Here is a 22,606-nt window from a genome sequence, read left to right as displayed (position 1 = left end):
GTATAGTGATGATGAAGTTCAGCAGTGATTGAGTAGTATAGTGATGATGCTGTTCAGCAGTGATTGAGTAGTATAGTGATGATGAAGTTCAGCAGTGATTGAGTAGTATAGTGATGATGAAGTTCAGCAGTGATTGAGTAGTATAGTAATGATGAAGTTCAGCAGTGATTCAGTAGTGTAGTGATGAAGTTCAGCAGTGATTGTGTAGTATAGTGATGAAGTTCAGCAGTGATTGAGTAGTATAGTGATGATGAAGTTTAGCAGTGATTGAGTAGTATAGTGATGAAGAAGTTCAGCAGTGATCGAGTAGTATAGTGATGATGAAGTTCAGCAGTGATTGTGTAGTATAGTGATGAAGAAGTTCAGCAGTGATCGAGTAGTATAGTGATGAAGAAGTTCAGCAGTGATCGAGTAGTATAGTGATGATGAAGTTCAGCAGTGATTGAGTAGTATAGTGATGATGAAGTTCAGCAGTGATTGAGTAGTATAGTGATGATGATGTTCAGCTGTGATTGAGTAGTATAGTGATGATGAAGTTCAGCATTGATTGAGTAGTATAGTGATGATGAAGTTCAGCAGTGATTGAGTAGTATAGTGATGATGAAGTTCAGCAGTGATTGAGTAGTGTAGTGATGAAGAAGTTCAGCAGTGATCGAGTAGTATAGTGATGATGAAGTTCAGCAGTGATTGTGTAGTATAGTGATGATGAAGTGCAGCAGTGATCGAGTAGTATAGTGATGAAGTTCAGCAGTGATTGAGTAGTATAGTGATGATGAAGTTCAGCAGTAATTGAGTAGTATAGTGATGATGAAGTTCAGCAGTAATTGAGTAGTATAGTGATGATGAAGTTCAGCAGTTATTGAGTAGTATAGTGATGAAGAAGTTCAGCAGTGATTGAGTAGTATAGTGATGATGAAGTTCAGCAGTGATTGAGTAGTATAGTGATGATGATGTTCAGCAGTGATTGAGTAGTGTAGTGATGATGAAGTTCAGCAGTGATTGAGTAGTGTAGTGATGATGAAGTTCAGCAGTGATTGAGTAGTATAGTGATGATGAATTTCAGCAGTGATTGAGTAGTGTAGTGATGATGAAGTTCAGCAGTGATTGAGTAGTATAGTGATGAAGAAGTTCAGGAGTGATTGAGTAGTATAGTGATGATGAAGTTCAGCAGTGATTAAGTAGTATAGTGATGATGAAGATCAGCAGTGATTGAGTAGTATAGTGATGATGAAGATCAGCAGTGATTGAGTAGTATAGTGATGATGAAGTTCAGCAGTGATTGAGTAGTATAGTGATGATGAAGTTCAGCAGTGATTGAGTAGTGTAGTGATGATGAAGTTCAGCAGTGATTGAGTAGTGTAGTGATGAAGTTCAGCAGTGATTGAGTAGTGTAGTGATGATGAAGTTCAGCAGTGATTGAGTAGTGTAGTGATGATGAAGTTCAGCAGTGATTGAGTAGTGTAGTGATGATGAAGTTCAGCAGTGATTGAGTAGTATAGTGATGAAGTTCAGCAGTGATTGAGTAGTATAGTGATGATGAAGTTCAGCAGTGATTGAGTAGTATAGTGATGAAGAAGTTCAGCAGTGATTGAGTAGTGTAGTGATGATGAAGTTCAGCAGTGATTGAGTAGTGTAGTGATGAAGTTCAGCAGTGATTGAGTAGTGTAGTGATGATGAAGTTCAGCAGTGATTGAGTAGTATAGTGATGATGAAGTTCAGCAGTGATTGAGTAGTATAGTGATGAAGAAGTTCAGCAGTGATTGAGTAGTATAGTGATGAAGAAGTTCAGCAGTGATTGAGTAGTATAGTGATGATGAAGTTCAGCAGTGATTGAGTAGTATAGTGATGATGAAGTTCAGCAGTGATTGAGTAGTATAGTGATGAAGAAGTTCAGCAGTGATTGAGTAGTATAGTGATGATGAAGTTCAGCAGTGATTGAGTAGTATAGTGATGATGAAGTTCAGCAGTGATTGAGTAGTATAGTGATGATGAAGTTCAGCAGTGATTGAGTAGTGTAGTGATGAAGTTCAGCAGTGATTGAGTAGTATAGTGATGATGATGTTCAGCTGTGATTGAGTAGTGTAGTGATGATGATGTTCAGCAGTGATTGAGTAGTGTAGTGATGATGAAGTTCAGCAGTGATTGAGTAGTATAGTGATGATGAAGTTTAGCAGTGATTGAGTAGTATAGTGATGAAGAAGTTCAGCAGTGATCGAGTAGTATAGTGATGATGAAGTTCAGCAGTGATTGTGTAGTATAGTGATGAAGAAGTTCAGCAGTGATTGAGTAGTATAGTGATGATGAAGTTCAGCAGTGATTGAGTAGTATAGTGATGATGAAGTTCAGCAGTGATCGAGTAGTATAGTGATGATGAAGTTCAGCAGTGATCGAGTAGTATAGTAATGATGAAGTTCAGCAGTGATCGAGTAGTATAGTGATGATGAAGTTCAGCAGTGATTGAGTGGTATAGTGATGATGAAGTTCAGCAGTGATTGAGTAGTATAGTGATGATGATGTTCAGCTGTGATTGAGTAGTATATTGATGATGAAGTTCAGCATTGATTGAGTAGTATAGTGATGATGAAGTTCAGCAGTGATTGAGTAGTATAGTGATGATGAAGTTCAGCAGTGATTGAGTAGTGTAGTGATGAAGAAGTTCAGCAGTGATCGAGTAGTATAGTGATGATGAAGTTCAGCAGTGATTGTGTAGTATAGTGATGATGAAGTGCAGCAGTGATCGAGTAGTATAGTGATGAAGAAGTTCAGCAGTGATTGAGTAGTATAGTGATGATGAAGTTCAGCAGTAATTGAGTAGTATAGTGATGATGAAGTTCAGCAGTAATTGAGTAGTATAGTGATGATGAAGTTCAGCAGTTATTGAGTAGTATAGTGATGAAGAAGTTCAGCAGTGATTGAGTAGTATAGTGATGATGAAGTTCAGCAGTGATTGAATAGTATAGTGATGATGATGTTCAGCAGTGATTGAGTAGTGTAGTGATGATGAAGTTCAGCAGTGATTGAGTAGTGTAGTGATGATGAAGTTCAGCAGTGATTGAGTAGTATAGTGATGATGAATTTCAGCAGTGATTGAGTAGTGTAGTGATGATGAAGTTCAGCAGTGATTGAGTAGTATAGTGATGAAGAAGTTCAGGAGTGATTGAGTAGTATAGTGATGATGAAGTTCAGCAGTGATTAAGTAGTATAGTGATGATGAAGATCAGCAGTGATTGAGTAGTATAGTGATGATGAAGATCAGCAGTGATTGAGTAGTATAGTGATGATGAAGTTCAGCAGTGATTGAGTAGTATAGCGATGAGGAAGTTCAGCAGTGATCGAGTAGTATAGTGATGTAGAATTTCAGCAGTGAAGTATATACAACACGCAGCCATCATACCGCTCAGGAAGGAGACGCATTCTGTCTTCTAGAGATGAACGTAGTTTGGTGCAAAAAGTGTAAATTAATCCCAGAACCACAGCAAAGGACCTTGTGAAGATGCTGGAGGAAACAGGTGGACGAGTATCTATATCCACAGTAAAATGAGTCCTATATTGACATAACCTGAAAGGCTGCTCAGCATGGAAGAATTAACTACTCCAAATCTGCCATAAAAAGCCAGTCTATAGTTTGCAAGTGCACATGGGGACAAAGATCTTACTTTTTGGAGAAATGTCCTCAGCTGGAAGTACAACCTCTTCTGGGCCTTTTTCAAAATGCAGTCAATGTGGGTCTTCCACTTCAGGTCCTGAGATGGTAGTGCCCAGGAACCTGAATGAAGCTGTTTAGAATGGTGAGTAGGGTCAATGTTGGGGTGTTCCTCCTATAGTCCACTTCCATCTCCACTGTTTTGAGTGTGTTCCGCTCCAGGTTGTTTTGACACCACCAGTGAGCCAGCTGTTCAGCCTCCCTTCTGTATGCAGACTCCTCATCATCTTGGATGAGGCTGATGTCAGTAGTGTCACCTGCAAAATTCAGCAGCTTGACAGAGGGATCTTTGGTGTTGCTGTCGTTGGTATACCGAGAGAAGAATTGTGGGGAGAGCACACATCCCTGGGGGGCACTAGTGCTGATCGTACATGTGCTGGAAGTGAATTTCCGCAGTCTCACTAGGTGCTGCCTGCCTGTCTGAAAGCTGGTGATCCACTGACAGATAGATGTGGAAACAGAGAGTTGGTGTAATTTAGTCGATGATGGTATTGAAAGCTGAACTGAAGTCCACAAAAAGCATCCTTGCATATGTCCCTGGTCTGTCCAGATGTTGCAGGATATGATGCAATCTCATGTTGACTGCATCATCCACAGACCTGTTTGCTCAATAAGTAAATTGAAGGGGATCTAGAAAGGGTGCAGTGATGTCCTTCTGGTGGGCCAACACCAGTCTCTCAAATTACTTTATGACTGCAGACGTCAGAGCGCTGTGTCTGTAGTAATTAAGTCCTGTGATTTTGGGTTTCTTTTGGACTGGGATGATGGTGGAGCATTTGAAGAAACTGGGAACTTCAAAGTGCTTCAGTGATGTGTTAAAGATATGTGTGAAGATGGGAGGCCAGCTGGTCAGCACAGGATTTTAGACAAGTGGGTGAAAAACCATCTGGACCCTGTGCTTTCCTGGTCTCTTGTTTCTGGAAGACACAGCACACCTCCTCTTCACAGATCTTAAGTGCAGGTTGAGCAGGTCGAGGGGGGGGGGGGGTGTTGCAGGAGGTGTTGATGTTTGTGTGAAGTGAAGGTCCAAGCGGGTGTTGGGTGTGAGCCTGTGCCTTTCAAATCTACAGTAAAACACATTCAAGTCATCAGCCAGTTGTTGGTTCCCTACAGTGTTGGGAAATGGTGTCTTGAAGTTAGTAAAGTCTTTTAGGCCTCTCCACACTGATGCAAGGTTGTAGCTGAAAACTTGTTTTTCAGCTTAGTATAGCTTTTTTTTTTAGCCGCTCTAATGTCCTTATTCAGTGTGTTCCTGGCCTGATTGTCCAAGATTTTATCTCCACTTCTGTAAGCATCCTCTTTGGCCTGACGAATCTGCATGAGTTTTGCTGTAAACCATGGTTTGTCATTGTTGTATGTTAAATAAGTCCTTGTAGGAATGCACATATCCTCACAGAAAATTATATATGATGTTACAGTATCTGGGAGCGCATCCAGATGCATCCAGTGATCCAATGTATTTCTGTCTCTGTTGGGGCATGTAATGTGCTGTCTGTATTTTGGCAGTTCACATGTGAGGTTAGCTTTATTAAAATTGAGGATCATCAGGTGTGTTTTGGCAAAATTCAGATGAGCCTTAATGTTCTTCTGGGTTAGCAGTGGTTTTCGCCTCGCCACACTTCCATGGATGGCATAATTGCCCAGTGTCTTTCTGATAGTGGAGTCATGAACTGTGACCTTTAGAGAGGGCTGCAGTTCCTTGGATGTTATCCTTGGCATTTTGATGATTTCCTGGAGTCATCGCAGTGCTCTTGGAGGAATCTTGGAAGGTTGGCCACTTCTGGGAATGTTCACTAGTGTGTTAAGTTTTCTCCATTTGGAGATAATGGCCCTCACTGGGAGTCCCAGAGCCTTTGAAATAGCTTTGTAACCCTTTCCAGACTGATTTCAATCACCTTTTTCCACATAATTTCTGGAATTGTTTTCAACCTTGGCATAGTGTGCTACTGGGTGAGACCTTTTAGCTAACTTCATGCTTCTGAAAAGTTCTATGTAGGTGTTGATTTGATTGAACAGGGCTGGCAGTAATCAGGTCTGGGTGTGTCTAGTCCAGATTTGGGGATTTAGTAACTAGTGCTGCACGATTAATCATATCGCAATCGTGATGTCTGCCTGTGTGATTATATGATGGCAACTGCGATTTTATTAAATAAATAAGTGCATGTGTGGACGTGACAGCCCATTCTCTCTGAGAGCTGTTTGCCCATTTTCTACAGCACTAATAAAGATGACCAGTACGTCTCAGTTTAGGGAGTGGCACGTGTGGTCATGTCATGTGAGTTTCCGGTGTGCAGCGAGGAAATTAGGTGTAGATGGACCGACACTGAACTGGTGGCCAGAAAAAATAACACAGAAACACAGATCACAGCTTGGCGATATCTTTATTTCATCAATAATTAAAGTTCATATAATACGGGAGCGTGACATGTCAATAAGCACAAACTCCAAAACTGTCATTCTCTGTGCGGTCAGAGCCGCTTCAACCAGTCGCGGAAGAGACCCAAACTGAGCGGGAGTCGAGACCGGGAGAGATTTAAAGTTCTGCCAGCTGATGAGCATGCCAACACGGAGACGCTCGTCTCTCACCCCCGCTGTCTCTCACCCCCACTGTCTGCAGCGCAACGTGTAGCATCATTGATGAGATCATCATAAGATCAGTCTAACGTGAAAAATAATATTAAATTTACAACAACAATAAAATGTGTGTGTGTGTGTGTGTGTGTGTGTATATATATATATATTACACACAACACCAACAACAGATTTATTGGTTTGATTGAGTGAATCACACTTTTATATCCAGTTTCTTTTCAAAAGAGTTTATAGAAAGTACGTTACATCCTGATTAAATGTCATCATGTGAAAATGTGTATGTTCTTATTTATTGTTCTGTTTTATTTAGGTGTAATATTGAGAAAATATCAAGTTTGCAGTAATACAAAGATATTATTTAATTTTGTAAATATATTTTAATTTGAAAACACTGCATTTATAGTTGTTATTGTTGCTAGTTTGTATGTTTGAGTTGAGAAATACACATTTCAGCATTATCAATAATCTATTTGTGCATTTTCCTTGATAACCAAGCAAGTTGACTCATGATACCGTTTGTTTATTGTATCGCGTATCACATATCGCAATATTAACCTCAATAATCGCAATATGACATTTTCCCCAAATCGTGCAGCCCTATTAGTAACTAAGAGTTTCACATAGACCCAGTTGGTATTGGATTACTTTTTTGCTTAAATAAATAACTACATTTAAAAACTGTATTTTGTGTTTACTCAGATTGCCTTTTGTTTTATGTTAGATTTAGTTAGTTATGAGATACACTGATCAGCCATAACATTAAAGCACCTGCCTAATATTGTGTAGGTCCCCCTCGTGTCACCAAAACAGCGCCAACCCGCATCTCAGAACAGCATTCAGAGATGATATTCTTCAGCACAATTGTACAGAGATGTTATCTGAGTTACTGTAGACTTCATCAGTTTAAACCAGTCTGACCATTCTCTGTTGATCTCTCTCCTCAACAAGTGTTTCATACACAGAACTGCCGCTCACTGGATGATTTTAGTTTTTGGCATCATTCAGAGTAAATTCTAGAGACTGTTGAGTGTGAAAATCCCAGAAATACTCAAACCAGCCTGTCGGACACCAACAATCATCCATGTGATTATCTAATCAGCCAATCGTGTGTCAGCAGTTCAGTGTATAAAACAGACATGTGGACCTGTGACTTGGTGACTTGGACTCGAGTCGACTCGAGTCGCTATTTTTATGACTTGTGACTTGACTTGACAAAAAATAAAATACTTGAGACTTGACTCGGACTTGGAAGTTAAAGACTCGGGACTTGACTTGAGACACGAAGACTTGAATGACTTGAGTGTTAATCACATCATGTTTTCAGTTTGAATATAAAATATATAAATTATTTTAAAAAATAAAGTTGATCCAGCTGGAGCGCAGGCTGAGAATAGTTTTGTCATGACTGGATCACGACACTATAGGCTATCATCAGCCATGCCCTCTCGTACCTTACGCACACCACGCCCACTTAGATCAGATAACAACACATCAACATGTCAGCCGGAGGGGTAACGTTACCGAGGGTCATCGCTTTCGGCTTCAAAAATTATTATCAAGATGGCAAAAGACGAACAGCGCTTTGCAAGACATGCAACGTTAAGATCGCGGACAGCCAGACGACAACCTCCAATTTCGTCCGCCATTTGAAGAGCCATTCTGCCCAGTAAGTGCTTGTCAATTTGTTAATTTTACCTGGTTAGTTGGTAGTTAGCTAATGTAATAATAGCAGGGTTCCCACGGGTCCTTGAAATCCTTGAAAGTTTGTGAATCTGAAAAATAAAATTCAAGGCCCTGGAAAGTTCTTGAAAATAAACATACATATACAGGTCCTTGACAGTGCTTGAATTTATTTTGTGCAAGAAGTTTTCTGGAGAAAAAAAAATCTGTCCATTAATTTTTTATTTCGCCAAAACTTCGTGGCTTATGCTGCATACTAGCCTGCTTGATTTACGTTAGTTACGCGCATTTACGTTAAGTGTTTCCCGCGCGAGGTACTTTGTTTTGTACGTTGCCATGACGTTCACGCGCGCTGGTACCTCAACGTTTCCCACTCACAGACATTGCAAAAATAGACTTATGGATATACTCTGTGCGAGTGAGTGTGGGTGTGGGAGTGTGAGAGCGCGAGTGAGTGAGTGAGTGTGTGTGTGTGTGTGAGCGCGAGAGTGAGTGGGTGTGGGAGAGAGAGTGTGTGTGAGTGTGGGTGTGGGAGAGAGAGTGTGTGTGAGAGAGAGAGAGAGAGTGTGTGTGAGAGAGAGAGAGAGAGAGTGTGTGTGTGAGAGAGAGAGAGAGAGTGTGTGTGTGAGAGAGAGAGTGTGTGTGTGTGAGAGAGAGAGAGTGTGTGTGAGAGAGAGTGTGTGTGAGAGAGAGAGAGAGAGTGTGTGTGTGTGTGAGAGAGAGAGAGTGTGTGAGAGAGAGAGAGTGTGAGAGAGTGAGTGTGTGTGTGTGAGCACGAGAGTGAGTGAGTGTGGGTGTGGGAGAGAGATTGTGAGTGAGTGTGTGTGTGTGAGTGCGAGAGTGAGTGGGTGTGGGAGAGAGAGTGTGTGTGGGTGTGGGAGAGAGAGTGTGTGTGTGAGAGAGAGAGAGTGTGTGAGAGAGAGAGAGAGAGTGTGTGAGAGAGAGCCTGCAGCTCTGCAAAAGCCTGGGCCTGTATATCGCTAACGGCAGAACAAAGGGAGATTCTCTGGGTCGGTTCACCTACTGCTCACATCTCGGCAGCAGCGCAGTAGATTACGCCATCACTGATGTAGACCACAGTAAAGTCAACTATTTCACAGTAATGCCACAGCTGCCATTATCAGACCACAGCCACACAGTCCTCAGTCTGAACAGATCCGTGAATCTCCGGCCTTCAGTTCCCAAGGTTAAACTGCACCCCCTCCCCTCCACGTTTATATGGGGTAAAGACAGTCCTGCCCAGTATGAAGCCCAGCTCCACAGCACTCAGGTCCAGAACATGATAGATTCATTTCTGTCTACTTCATTTAGTGAAGAGAAGAAAACTATCAATTTAGCAACTCATCAATTAAACGAAATATTTTCTACAGTGGTCAGAAAAGCCCTGAGAAAAAGAAAAAATTATAGATGTAAGAAAGAAATTGCTAAAGTTGGTTGGTTTGATAAAGAGTGCCAAAAATTAAGAAAAGAATTAAGATCATTATCAAATATAAAACACAGAGACCCTGCAAACCAACAAACACGAGACAAATATCAGCAAACCCTCAAAACATACAAGTCACTTCTAATACAGAAAAAAGCTGATCACATGAAAGCAAAGCTTAATAAGATTGAGGAGGCAGTAGATCAGAATTCTTTTTGGGAATTATGGAGTAAATTAGATCAATCAAAAGAACCTAAACACATTCCCATCTATGACCCAAACATCTGGACCGAACATTTTGGAAAACTCTATTCACAAAACGAACTAACCCTCACCCAAAAACATCTGACCTCCCAACTATATACCCTGGAGCGCACTGTAAAAGACCAGCTAAACCATCTAGACCAGCCCATATTACTAAATGAACTGACAGACAAGATGAAATCCCTAAAAACTCAAAAAATCCTGTGGCATGGATTTAATATCAAATGAGATGCTGAAACACAGCAGCCCCAAACTGAAAGATGCAATTCTCAAATTATTCAATCTTTTATTAAAAGCAGGACACTTTCCTGAGATATGGAAAGAAAATTTGATTACACCAATCTTTAAACAGGGTGAGAAGTACGACCCAAATAACTATAGGGGCATCACAGTGAGCAGCAACCTGGGCAAACTCTTCTGCTCCATCAACAATGACAGATTAGTTCAGTTCATTCAAGAACACAAGATCCTTAACAATTGTCAAATTGGATTTATGCCTAAACAGAGAACATCAAATCACATTTACACACTCCACACACTCATACAAAAACACGTCCAACAAACAAAACAAGGGAAAATATTTGGCTGCTTCATTGATTTTAAAAAGCCTTTGATTCGGTATGGCATAATGGACTTTTCCTAAAACTAATCCAAAGTGGAATAGGAGGAAGGACATATGACATCATAAAGGACATGTACAATGGGAACCAATGCGGGGTTAAGATTAATGACAAACGTACTGATTATTTCAGCCAAACTAAAGGAGTCCGTCAAGGCTGCAGCCTCAGCCCGACTCTATTTAATATCTATATTAATGAACTGGCATCAACACTGGAGAAGTCCTCTTGTCCCGGTCTGACCCTCGAGGACAGAGAGATCAGAAGCCTCCTGTACGCTGACGATCTTCTGATGCTGTCTCCTCATGAAGAGGGTCTGCACCACAGCCTCTCGCTTCTGGACCAGTACAGCAGCGACTGGGCCTTACCCATCAACATGGACAAGTCTAAAATCATGATCTTTCAGAAAAAACCTCGCCTTACTGACAAGAAATACAAATTTACACTTGGGGAACAATTCTTAATCATGTCACCTGTTATAATTATTTGGGTCTGACAATCTCAGCTTCTGGAAAATTTGACACTGCAATAAAAGATCTGACTGATAAAGCACGTAGGGCTTATTACAGTATAAGAAAACCCCTGTTCAAATTTAACCCACCCATTAAACTGTGGCTGAAAATCTTTGACAGCATCATAAAACCCATCCTTCTTTACGGCTGTGAAATCTGGGGCCCCAAATTTAAACTAAATTACGAATCCTGGGACAAAACCCCGCTGAAATGTTCCACCTTGAGTTCTGCAAGAACATCCTGGGAACTCACAGAAACGCTCCAAGCCTGGGTTGCCGGGCAGAATTAGGCAGATTCCCTCTGCTCTCTGAAATCCAGAAGAGAGCCGTGAAGTTCTGGTTCCATCTATCAGACGCCAGCAGACAGAGAGTTACCATCACTGCGCTCTCAGATACAGGGCAGGACACACAGAGAGCGACCCCATGCTACATTTAGTGGAAAAACACCAACTCAATTCATCAATTCAATTCAGACACTCAAAAGTAAAAGAAATAGGGAAAATAACCAAAGAAGAATACATACACGATTGGCAGATAAAGGTCACACAACTAAATAAATTAAAATATTTCAACAAAATAAAGTCCTTTTATAAATTGGCACCATACCTGACTGAAATCAGTAATTATGGTCAGAGAAAGCTCCTGACAAAGTATGGCATTAGTGAGCACAGTCTGTGTGTGGAGACGGGCCGACACAGGCAGAGTTGGAGAGAGAGAGAGCTCAGACTGTGTCCACACTGCACTGATGGGGCCGAGAGGACGAGCTGCACTTCCTCACTGAGTGCAGCAAGTATAAAAACATCAGAGACGCCTACTTCACACAAATAGCACAGATTGTACCTCAATTTCAACAAGCAAGCCTCATAAACAAACTGTGTTATATTTTGGGAGAGAAAGAAGAGTGTGTTCAGCTGGCAGCGCAGTATGTGTCTTCCTGCCATCATATGAGGGACAAGGGCTGAACCCTCCGTTCCATTAAACTGCTCTCTAGACTTATTTTTGTTATTGTATATATATATATATATATATATATATATATATATATATATATATATATATATATATATATATATATATATATTTTTTTTTTATTTTATTTTTTTTTTTTTTTTTTTTTTATTTATTGTGATATATTTATGCATAATATGGAAATGTTTTTTTTTTTTTTTATTGTTCACTTTTATTTATCTACATGTATGTTTGTATATTACTATTGCTTTGGCAATATTGTGCTATTTTACACAGTCATGCCAATAAAGCTCAATTGAATTGAATTGAATTGAGAGAGTGTGTGTGAGAGAGAGAGGAGAAATGTAACAAAGTTTAATGTATGTAACTGTGTTAGAGAGAGAGAGAGAGAGAGAGAGAGAGAGGGAGGTGTTCAGAGAGGAGTCTGTTGGATGTTAAGCTGTTATATGTTTTATGGACTCAATGTTGAAAATTTAAAACATTTCAAACACTGTTGGCAGAAGTGAAAAATAAATAATTTTATGAAGTTACAATTTTGTTTGATTCCATGATGTATTTTACTGAACATGAGTATTGTAATTTACTGACAGTTACTTATATCTTGTCTTTTCACTTTATTATGATCAGATTCTGCAGGTAAAATTACAATAATAAGGTGACTTGACTTGGACTTGACTTGACATAGCCTGTGACTTGACTTGGACTTGACTTGACTTGACTTGACTTGCCCAAGAAAAAAATACTTGGGACTTACTTGAGACTTGAAGGTTAAGACTTGAGACTTACTTGAGACTTGCACATGTGTGACTTGGTCCCATCTCTGGTATAAAATCATGCAGATACGGTTCAGGAGCTTCAGTTAATGTTCACATCCACCATCAGAATGGGGAAAAATTTTATCTCAGTGATTTGGCCCATGGCATGATTGTGGTTAATTTTATCTATAAATAATTGATTGGATGGTGAAAAGAGGCAGTCATCAAAATCATGCAAATGATGATCTCACCACAGTCTCTCTCTCTCTCTCTTCAGACTTTCCACCAGTATAAAAGAGTTGCAAAACTTCCGGACTCTTCTGAAGGATCATAGGTAACACACCTCCAGGTGGCACCAGCCCAGTGGACTCTGCAATAGTCTTATCTGCCCCAGAATAAGACCTCTCTCAGGGACTGTGGGACAGACTTCTGCTGGACCCTTTTACTCTAGATCACATCTAAAACATTTCTGCTCCGCTTTCATGCTTCAAGCGACTCAAAATCACTCAAAATGGCGTGCAAGATCCGAAAACGTCTCGCGTTGACTTCAGACATGCAAGCTGTTAATGCGTGTGTGTGCAAACAGATTTCAGACTTCTCATTATTCTCCATCATCTCTGACACACTGGACCGTTCTCGTCTACGGTTTTTCCTGCGTTTGCTTGTGTTTTGTATATTTTTGGCCAGTCTTTGTGTCCAGGTTTCTGCCAAGTACAACTGTAAATTACATTTTTATTTCATTTTTTTCTCATAACAGTTAGTGAATGTGTTTTTATAATTTTGTGTGTCCCTCAAATCTGAGTGTTTTATGTTGGATTTTAGATGCAGGAGCCGCATGCGTGTCTGATGACGTCATCCATAATGAAGTTTGTACTGTTTACAGGACCGTAGAACTTATTTAAAGTGTTAGCTCACACAAAAATAAAAATTCTGTCATGTATTTACTCACCCTCAATTTGACTTTTGAGAAAATTGGCAGAATATTACTGACAAAAAAAGCCCCAAAAAAGTCTCATTTAAGAAGTCCAAACGAGTCGTGTGCTGAATGCCAAACCTTCTAAAGTCATATGATGATGATCTGACCAAAATATGTTTATTTAAATGAGTTATTATTCACAAATCTGTTTCCTGTTCTTGCATTTTACGTTACTGATCACAATGTGGCAAGTTTGAATCAGCAGAAGTGTGAATGAGATTTGAGAGCTAGGGCGGAAGGCACGATTATCAGTGAATAACAACTTAAATTTGGGTCTGTTTTCTTTCTTTTTAAACATAAAAATCATATTGCATTTCACCAAAGAAAGTCATACATTTTTGGAATGACATGTGGGTGAGTAAAAGATTAATTTTCATATTGGGGTGAACTATCCCTTTATTTGTATAAACTTGAGAGAAGAAAATGTAGCTTTTGATTGTTACAAGTTTAAGCATCACTTTACAAGCAATAATATTCCTCCATTTAGTCCAGACTCTTGAAACATGGCTGGAGAGAGAAATCCATAAACGAAACCAAAAGAAACAGAATTGCAAAAGTCTTAAAAGTTCTTGACTATTATATTTATATCGCAGCTTCTTTAAGAATTCTTAAAATATCACTTGTAAGGCGTCACATCTTAAAAAGGCAGCTCGCTTGTTCCAGTTTTGTAAGTTCTGATATTTGCAAATGTTCCTTAGAGACGTTTCTATTAATAACTTAAAACGACGCATGTGCTTAATCATCTGAAGACGCCATGTGCACGTGTGCTGTCTGATCAGTGTTATATAAAGTTCGAGAGTGAGTGTGTGTGTGTGTGTGTGTGTGTGTGTGTGCGTGCGTGTGTGTGTGTTGGGCTAAGCAGTGCATGCTTTGGACAACACCAGAACATTCTTGTCTGCTTTAATAGTTTCAAAAATGCAGTAAATATTGCTCATGTGTGCCTCCCTTAATTATGATTGTAATATTTCTGTCTCCTGTGACTGTTTCAGGCCTAATTTTTGGCATTTAGTTCATTCAAATCTGTTCAAATGGTTACAAACAGAGAAAGTGTCAGCCTGTAACTGGATCAGATATTTGATGATATCGCATCTTTGGGAGAATAAGGAGGCCTGGCGGAATGTGTGAAGTTCTGACATTGTCTGTGCTAGTTTTCTGTGTAATTTGGTGAAATGGATTAAACCGGTTAAAATACTTTAAACACCACTGAGAGTACTTTACTCTTATTGGTAGCTGAACGCAAATCAAATTAGCTCAAAAGTTGCAATAAACGAATATAAATGCATGAAATGGCAGCGTTCCGATTCTGTAGGCACTGATGCTGTGTCGGCCTGCTGATAATTATATAGATAGTTTTAAATCTGCCCTTCATAGTCAAGATTATCTGCCTTAATAATGTTCAGAACATTTAAAACAAGATAAAGAAAGATAAAGATGCTTCTGTATTGTGTGTTTGTGTCAAGATTATTTATTTAACAGAAATAAATACATTTATGTGATTGTCACTTACAGCATTTCTGTCTCTGTTTTCAGTGTTTCAACATGTATACTAGTCTATGGAAACACCAAATCATTTACACAGTGTTCAAACCAGGTGTGACATCTTAAAGTGTCAACGCTATAGCAATAGCTAGCATGTAAATCTGAGTTTTTGAGAACTAGCCAATTTTTGTCACTCGCTTGGTCTCTGTGGCGTTGCATTGGGCAACTCGGCCGTCCAACATCCCTCTCTGCATAACTGCATATTAAACATTAACCTCTTCAACTTCAACTCATTTTTGGCTGCAGCTGCAATTTCTCACACTAAAACTTAAAAGCTCACCTTCCACACATAAAGTGGACTAACTCATTTATCTAGTCTCATTTATTGTAAGCTCACAGATGAGTGATCAGTAGCTCATTTTAAAGAAAACAACCTAAGGTAAGGGTTGATATTGTGTTTGTTGCTATTTGGGCAGACATGAGACAAGACAGCAAAATATGCTGCATATTCACATTCCTGAGAACGAGCGCTTTCATTTGATATATGACGTCTATTTTTTTTATCCCCATTTCTCCCAATTTGGAATGCCCAATTCCCACTACTTAGTATTTCCTCATGGTGGTGCGGTTACTCTCCTCAATCCGGGTGGCGGAGGACGAGTCTCAGTTGTCTCTGCTTCTGAGACCGTCAACTGGTGCATCTGATCACGTGACTCGTTGTGCATGACATCGCGGAGACTCACAGCATGTGGAGGCTCATGCTACTCTCCACGATCCACACACAACTCACCACACGCCCCATTGAGCGAGAACCACTAATCACCACCACGAGGAGGTTACCCCATGTGACTCTACCCTACCTAGCAACCGGGCCAATTTGGTTGCTTAGGAGACCTGACTGGAGTCACTCAGCATACCCTGGATTCAAACTCACGACTCCAGGAGCGATAGTCAGCGTCAATACTCACTGAGATACCCATGCCTTGACATGTCTATTTAAGTGCTATATGAAACACGTTTATATTCATATTTATATTTCTACTTCAAGTTTTATCTTGTTATTGGTATTCTGTTAAAAGTTCAGATTCCAATCTTTCAAATGATACCACACATGAGTGACTTTAATTTTGTAATCATAAATGTTGTATGCACTCCTGGCCCCGCCCATGTACTCATGGTCAGCAGAGTTGAAGAGGTTAAATATGTTGTGATTGGTTGTTATTTAGTCACTTTTCACTGAAGATTAATAAGTTAATAAGCGCTGGAAACTTGTCACGTCTCACCTGTTTAGAACACTGACATTATTTATAATGTGATCAAACGTCCTTTTTTACCCACAATCACTGAAATAAACATTAAATGCATTTATAATATACAATATTTCAAGACATCGGTGTGAACTTTTACATGTGCTTTACCTCAGTGGACAAACCACTTCTTTTGAACTATGTTTTTTTTATAAAGATACATAATTACAAAGCAAGTAACGTCAATACATAACGTCAAAACGTTATACATTTAATTTAATAATTCCTGATTAAATTAAACACTTAATTCTGATGTATGAAAATACACGCACATATATAATGTGTTTAGAAGCGCACTCTGGAGACATGGCCTATGTTCAGGATTGCATACTAGCATTTCTACATACTGTGCTCAGAATTGACATTTTCTGCATATATATTCCCGGATTGCCCTCTACAAATGTTCGTAATGTGAAGATTACTGCAAGAGCACACTGTGTGGAATACTGTATCCCACAATGCAATGCGCTCAACTGAATCTTTTTGACTCATTATTTGAATGCAAAATAACCAGAGATAACTGGATGCCACTCAAACATAATAAGGTCATATGAAAACAATATAGCATACTACTGTTTAAAATGTTTATCATTGCATACTGTTTACTATGGTATATTTTAACATTATGCTGTATCAGTATGCACTGAGCAGTTGCGGTATGTTAATATTCACCTCTGAACACAGCCTTGATCCTCTTCTGTTGGATCACATGGTTTAGAGCTGCGGTTACCATGACGATTGCACATTGCTCTGTGAGACGCATACACTTGCAGTGCACAGTCTCATTGACATGTTTAACGGATCTGCTTGTGCGAGTATATGCAGATGTAGTTGGCCCTTTAAAGTGCGGTGCAATTGATATTTACTCATAGCTGTACAACTACATGAATAAGTTGAGACATTTAACGGTTTAGTCCCGCTGTTGCCATGGACAACCGTTGATCATCTCCTCCCAAATGAACCAGGAAACTGCTGCTCCGGCTCCTCCAATCATAGCAGTCTGTAGACAAACTACAGAGAGAGAGGCGTAGGCTATAGTCAAAGAAGATCTGCTTTAAGATCCACCTTAAATAGAGCATCCCTTACAAAAATGTACCTTAGTAACAACTGTTTCCACTAAAACATGTAGTTATACTGGCTCGACAAAGCCAATATATTTGTATTGGTTTATTTGTTTTTTAAAGGATGATTTCAGCATTTTAACCTTCTCAGATACCTTAAATATGTGATGTCAGATATTTGTGTGTGTGTGCCGACTGTCTGGACGGTGAGCTTTACCTTGTTGAGGTGGTCTGGGTGTGGGAAGCCCAGGCTAAATCGTCATCACTGTCGTAACGTCTGGGGTTGTCAAAGAAATATGGTCTGTTTGTGAAAACATGGCTGGGAATCGCAGAACCGCTCTAGAATGAACCAGAACACTTTTAGTAGTTAATGAGCGATGCTGACAATGAAATGAGGTGAGTAGCAAATCACACACATCAGATGAGTCTCAGCTCACCCTGTCCTGAGCAGGTTTGCGCACTCGGAAAAAGAAGACCACCAAAGATGTGGGCAGCAGCTCCCACACGAACAGAATCACACCAAACACGACATAACCGGCATCGCCAAGACTAGACCTCAGATCCGCCTGCAAACCCACAGACATCAGCCGTTTTATTTCTGGCATGTTCTGTGATGCCATACACTGCATCTAAAACAGCATTTGGCTATGTAATCGGTCAACTTATAAAAATGAATTTGTCAGGGACTAGTGAAGGTAAAACGTGTTTAAAAATGGTCAAAATGTTAACCGAAAATGTTTATGGACACATTATGCATCATCTACCCTTATTGGTAAAGATAAAGCATGTGCTTACCTGATCAGACACGTTGTACCAGTCGTAATCAAATGAATGAATGGTCTCGATGTCTGTGAGAGCCAGGACCACTAAATTATAACACGCCCGTGATGCGTACAGGAGTATCACCATGAGACCAATCAGGGTCACCTGACACACGGATGTGCCCTGCATTCAGAGATAGAAAAGATCCAACAATAAGCATCCATGGCTTTAGGAATAGTTCAATTAAAATGAATATTCTGTCATCATTTACTCCGCAACCTCGGGTCGTTCCACAAGTTACATGGACTAATTATCCATTTATGGTGTTTTTAGGCTCTTTTGGAGCTTGACAGCACCTGGTCATTGTGGTACAATACAATGGAAAACCGTAAAACATCCTAATAGACATCTCCTGTTGAGTAAAAGAACAGGATTTCAATCCTTTGATTCAACTATTCCTTTAATTCTGAAGTCTAACATAAAAAATGGTGCAGGTGCCTCTTGTATTGCCTGTAATCTGATGGGATTAATACTGAACTCTCAGATCGGTTTTGTTACCTTGGACTCCAGGTAGATGCTGGCCAGAGACATCTTGGCCACCTTGTAGAGGCAGACGGACAGAGAGACGGCGCAGAGAACGAAGAGAGAGTCATTGATGGTGACCCGCACCAGGACGACGGTCTTCACCTGTGTGTCGCTCATCTTCACCAGCAGAGCACACGTCAGATTGACCAGGAGAAACAGCAGACTCACACCAACAAACAGCAGATACAGAGGAAACCTGCCGACACACAGAGAGGAAGAGACCAGGAACGAGGAGTTTAAAAGAGGAAGGCGGAAATTAAGAAAGGGAGAATTGATAAAGGGGGAAAGAAGGAAGAAATGAAGAAAGAAAGGATGATAAAAGAAAAAGGTGGTGAAGGAGCAGAGAAAAGGGAAGAAGAAACGGAAGAAAAAAAGAATAAAAAGAAGGGGGGAAGGAAAATGAGAAAGTAGGAAGAAAGGATGTTAAAGGGAAAAAGGAAGGTGAACAAGCAAAGAAAGAAAGGAACGAAAGAATACAGGAAGAATTGAAGGGGAAAGGAATGAAGAAGGAAAGAAAATTTGAAGATGTGGAAATAAAGGAAGACAGGAAGAAAAAGAAAGAAGATGGAAAGGACAAAATGATGAAAGAACAAAAGAAGAATTGAAGAAGGGGAAATGAAGGAACAAGAGAAGGAAGAAATTATGAATTGAAGAAGGGAGAAAGAAAGGAATGAAAAGAAGGAAGATAGAAAGGAAAAATTTGGCAAAGAAAAAGAAAGGAAGAATTAAAAAAGGGGGAAATGAAGGAAATGAAGAAAGCATGAAGACAGGAAGGAAGAAATGAATAACTGAAGAAGGGGGGTAGAAAAACGGGGAGGAGGAAAAGAAGGAAGAAAAAATTAGGAATTGAAGAAGAGGGAATGAAAGAAAGACCGTCAGAAGGAAAGGGAAAAAGGAAACAAGGAGGAATGAAAAAGAGGAAGGAGTGATGGAAGAAAGGAAAGAAATAGGAATGAATAAGGGGAAATTAAGGAAGAAGAGAAAGTAGAAAGATATGAAGGAGGGAAGGAAGGAATACCACAAGGAAATAAAGAAAAGGAGAATTGAAAAAGGGGAAAACGAAGACAAAGACTACGTGAAGGAGAAATGAAGAAAGGAAGAATTAAAGAAGGCGGAAATGAAGGAAGAGGAAATAGAAGGAAGGTTGAAGGAAAGGAAGGAAGAAAAGAAAGAGGAAGGCAAGGTAGCAGAAAAGACGAGAACGAAGATTTAAAGGGGCAAGGAAGAAAGGAGAAAAAAGAAGAAAGGAAGGAAGGATGATGTTCCTCCTTTAAGGACTCACTTATATTTAAGGAGGTGAGGAGAATACTTTGATTTGGCCTTGAAGAATACCTGCCAAAAACAACAACAGGATTCATTAATCACAGATCCACTTTATTCCAGATCATCCAAACCTGAAACCGCTTTAAACATCAGCGATGGAGAATCATCTCCTGTTAATTCATGACAGACTGTTGAACTGCTCCGGGAATAATTTGAGCAGCGACCCGCCGGATTCAGTGTGCCGTAACAGACAGTCTGATGTGTGAAGCGCCAGCACGGGGTCTGAGTGTACCCGAAACACACCAGATTCCCATTAACCAGGTAAACCTCCACAACTAAACACTGGGGGATCTTCGTGTGACATCTGCTGGTGCGGTCAGAACTATTCAGCACGCAGCTGACGTCATTAATATATAACACACATTCAATGTGGGTCACATGTACCGGCGTATGCACAGATCTTCAGTTACTGTGTATCAGATGCTCCATCTCCTGTGCACATCTGTAATGTTCCTTTATCCTGCCTTTCCTTATTTCTCTCTAAATCTAGCCATAGTCAAAAAAGTAATGCTAAAGGAATGTGTTCAGGATTACTTCTGGAGTTTCATTCATTACGTGCGTCTAATCCCATAGATTACTAGTGTATATGTAAAACCACACAAAAATACTTTAAACCCACTTGAATCAAAATGTGCTGCGAGTTAACAGGAATATTCTATCGGATATAGTTTTAATTACGTGCTTGATGAGTCTGTACAATAATATGAATTACTTTTACAGTTATGCATTTATATAGTTTTATAATATTTCACTTTTTTGTTGCTTTTATGATCATTTTTAATTGTGCTAAAATGTAACACCGCAAGATCCTACAATGTGTCATTGTATCAATTTTCCTTTGGGAACATTAAAGTATACTTCAGTTTGATTCTGATTGAGATAAGATCCCGGAAAAATGGAAATCCACCATTGTATAAAACGATTTAATCAAATCAAATAAAAGCATCTTGTTCTTGACAGTGTCTTGATACTGGACTGTTAAAGGCAATGGCACTGGGAGCTGTTGGAGTATAAAAATTCTGGAAGATATTTTATAAATTCCTATTGCAGCAGGGAAAATTTTATCCCAGTGGGAATTGCAATATTCCCACTGGAAACTGTATGTTCTGAAAGTTTTTGCTTTGGTTTTGTATTGCGATGCTTTGTGTTAGACAATTCCCATCCTTTAAGACTGGTTCCAAATTCCGACATTCCGACCAATTGGGAAAAATGTGTTCTAAAACGATTTCCCTTGTGTATTTTTGTATTGGTATCCTAAGAGAAAATATCCATTAGGATCCCTTAGGATCAGTTCCAATTTCTGCTAGAATTCCAATTGGAATTCCGTACACATTCCTTTAGGAATTCTGACTGTGAGTACTCACCTGAGCGCAGTACAGATTCATGAGGCTGAGGGTGAAGAACTGCAGGCACACGGGGAAGCAGTAGAGCAGCCAGAAGGAGAACGGTCCGAGCGCGTTGGCCGTCACGCAGTCCCTGAAATAGAACGAGAAGAGGAGTGCGCGCAGTGCCGCCCACAGCAGACAAAGGAACAGGAACGCCGTCTGGTAGCTGAAGCGTTTGTGCCGGTAACGCAACACCAGCCACAGCTGAGCGTAGATGAACACGAAAAGGATGGAGTAGAAGACGGTGTAGGCGACTGTCAGGCCCAGTTTGACGTAGGGAGGGATCGCTGGACTCAGAGTCGGTGGAGAAAGGGAGGCATTCCCACCTGAGGAACCCTGCTGAATTGATCTGGAATGATGCTCCATTGAGAATGTTCTCCGTTTGACTCTCAGAAAGCCGTGATTTCACATCCACAGTGATGCTGCTGTCTGGATCTCTGTCTTTACCTCTTCATGAAGCATCACGGATTTCCCGTCTGTCCTCGTGAGAGTCGTGAGGAAGAGAGAGGGAGAGAGACAGCACGACTGCAGCGTGCAGAGAGGATGGAGCACATGATCAGGATATGGGGAATATGATTGGCTCTGTACTGTGAGGAGAGAGAGAGAGAGAGGGGGGGTGGGGGTGGAATTCATTTGATTCAGCAGGTTTATCTGAAACATTTTCTATTGATATTCTTTATGCATTAAAGGTAAGTGACACATTCATGCCATCGTTTATTCATTTTGGAGTGGATCTCTACTGGAATTCAATCAAAGCTAAATCTATTGGAGAAGGAAAAAGTATATTTTGCATAAAGAAAATGATGCCTATATATATATATAAGAATTTTTTTCAGTGTGAAATTTCATGGAAATTAAAGGAATATTCCGGGTTCAGTGCAAGTGAAGCTCAGTCGACAGCATTTGTGTCATAATGTTGATTACCACAAAAATGAATTTTGACTGGTCCCTCGTTTTCTTTAATAAAAGCACAAATGTGTGTTCCAGTGACACTCTTACAATGGAAGTCAATGGGGTTTAATCTGTAAACATTAAAAATACTGTTTCTAAAGTATAAACACATAAACAATATGTGTGTTAACATGATTTTACTGTCATTAAATCACTTACTGACCACATCTGTGTAATGTCCAATTTTACAATTTTGTTGCCATGACAACGTAACACATATACCCTAAAACTGCTAGAAATACGAATATTTAAACAACTTTACA

General features: G+C 39.9%; 3 protein-coding genes across 5 annotated transcripts in view; 2 read left to right on the top strand and 1 right to left on the bottom strand.

The window, feature by feature from the left end:
• The window catches only part of LOC127632531 (ERO1-like protein beta), a 30,356-nt gene extending 17,429 nt beyond the window's left edge, over positions 1 to 12,927 (top strand). For both annotated transcript variants that reach the window (XM_052111156.1, XM_052111155.1), the window contains exon 16: positions 12,792 to 12,927. In XM_052111156.1, the coding sequence (XP_051967116.1) occupies positions 12,792 to 12,852 (61 nt within the window). In that variant the 3' untranslated portion in view covers positions 12,853 to 12,927. The remainder of the gene's footprint in view (positions 1 to 12,791) is intronic.
• LOC127632538 (guanine nucleotide-binding protein G(I)/G(S)/G(T) subunit beta-1-like) overlaps positions 1 to 22,606 on the top strand; it is a 285,363-nt gene that overhangs the window by 210,869 nt on the left and 51,888 nt on the right. The gene's annotated exons all lie outside the window — the stretch shown is intronic.
• Positions 17,179 to 21,869, bottom strand: LOC127632535 (G protein-coupled receptor 137Ba-like). 2 transcript variants are annotated; one of them, XM_052111161.1, is made up of 7 exons: positions 21,372 to 21,869; positions 19,967 to 20,016; positions 18,658 to 18,880; positions 18,133 to 18,282; positions 17,775 to 17,903; positions 17,555 to 17,676; positions 17,179 to 17,287 (listed from the first exon to the last, which is right to left on the bottom strand). In XM_052111161.1, the coding sequence occupies exons 1-7, from the start codon at positions 21,756 to 21,758 to the stop codon at positions 17,179 to 17,181; spliced, it is 1,170 nt and encodes a 389-aa protein (XP_051967121.1). In that variant the 5' UTR covers positions 21,759 to 21,869. The 2 variants fall into 2 exon arrangements, with proteins under 2 accessions (XP_051967121.1, XP_051967122.1); XM_052111162.1 differs by lacking the exon at positions 17,179 to 17,287 and having other exon boundaries at positions 17,602 to 17,676; positions 17,754 to 17,903.

This window comes from Xyrauchen texanus, chromosome 39, assembly GCF_025860055.1.
Source record: "Xyrauchen texanus isolate HMW12.3.18 chromosome 39, RBS_HiC_50CHRs, whole genome shotgun sequence".
Taxonomy (NCBI): domain Eukaryota; kingdom Metazoa; phylum Chordata; class Actinopteri; order Cypriniformes; family Catostomidae; genus Xyrauchen; species Xyrauchen texanus.
This window is presented reverse-complemented; position numbering and strand designations above follow the sequence as displayed.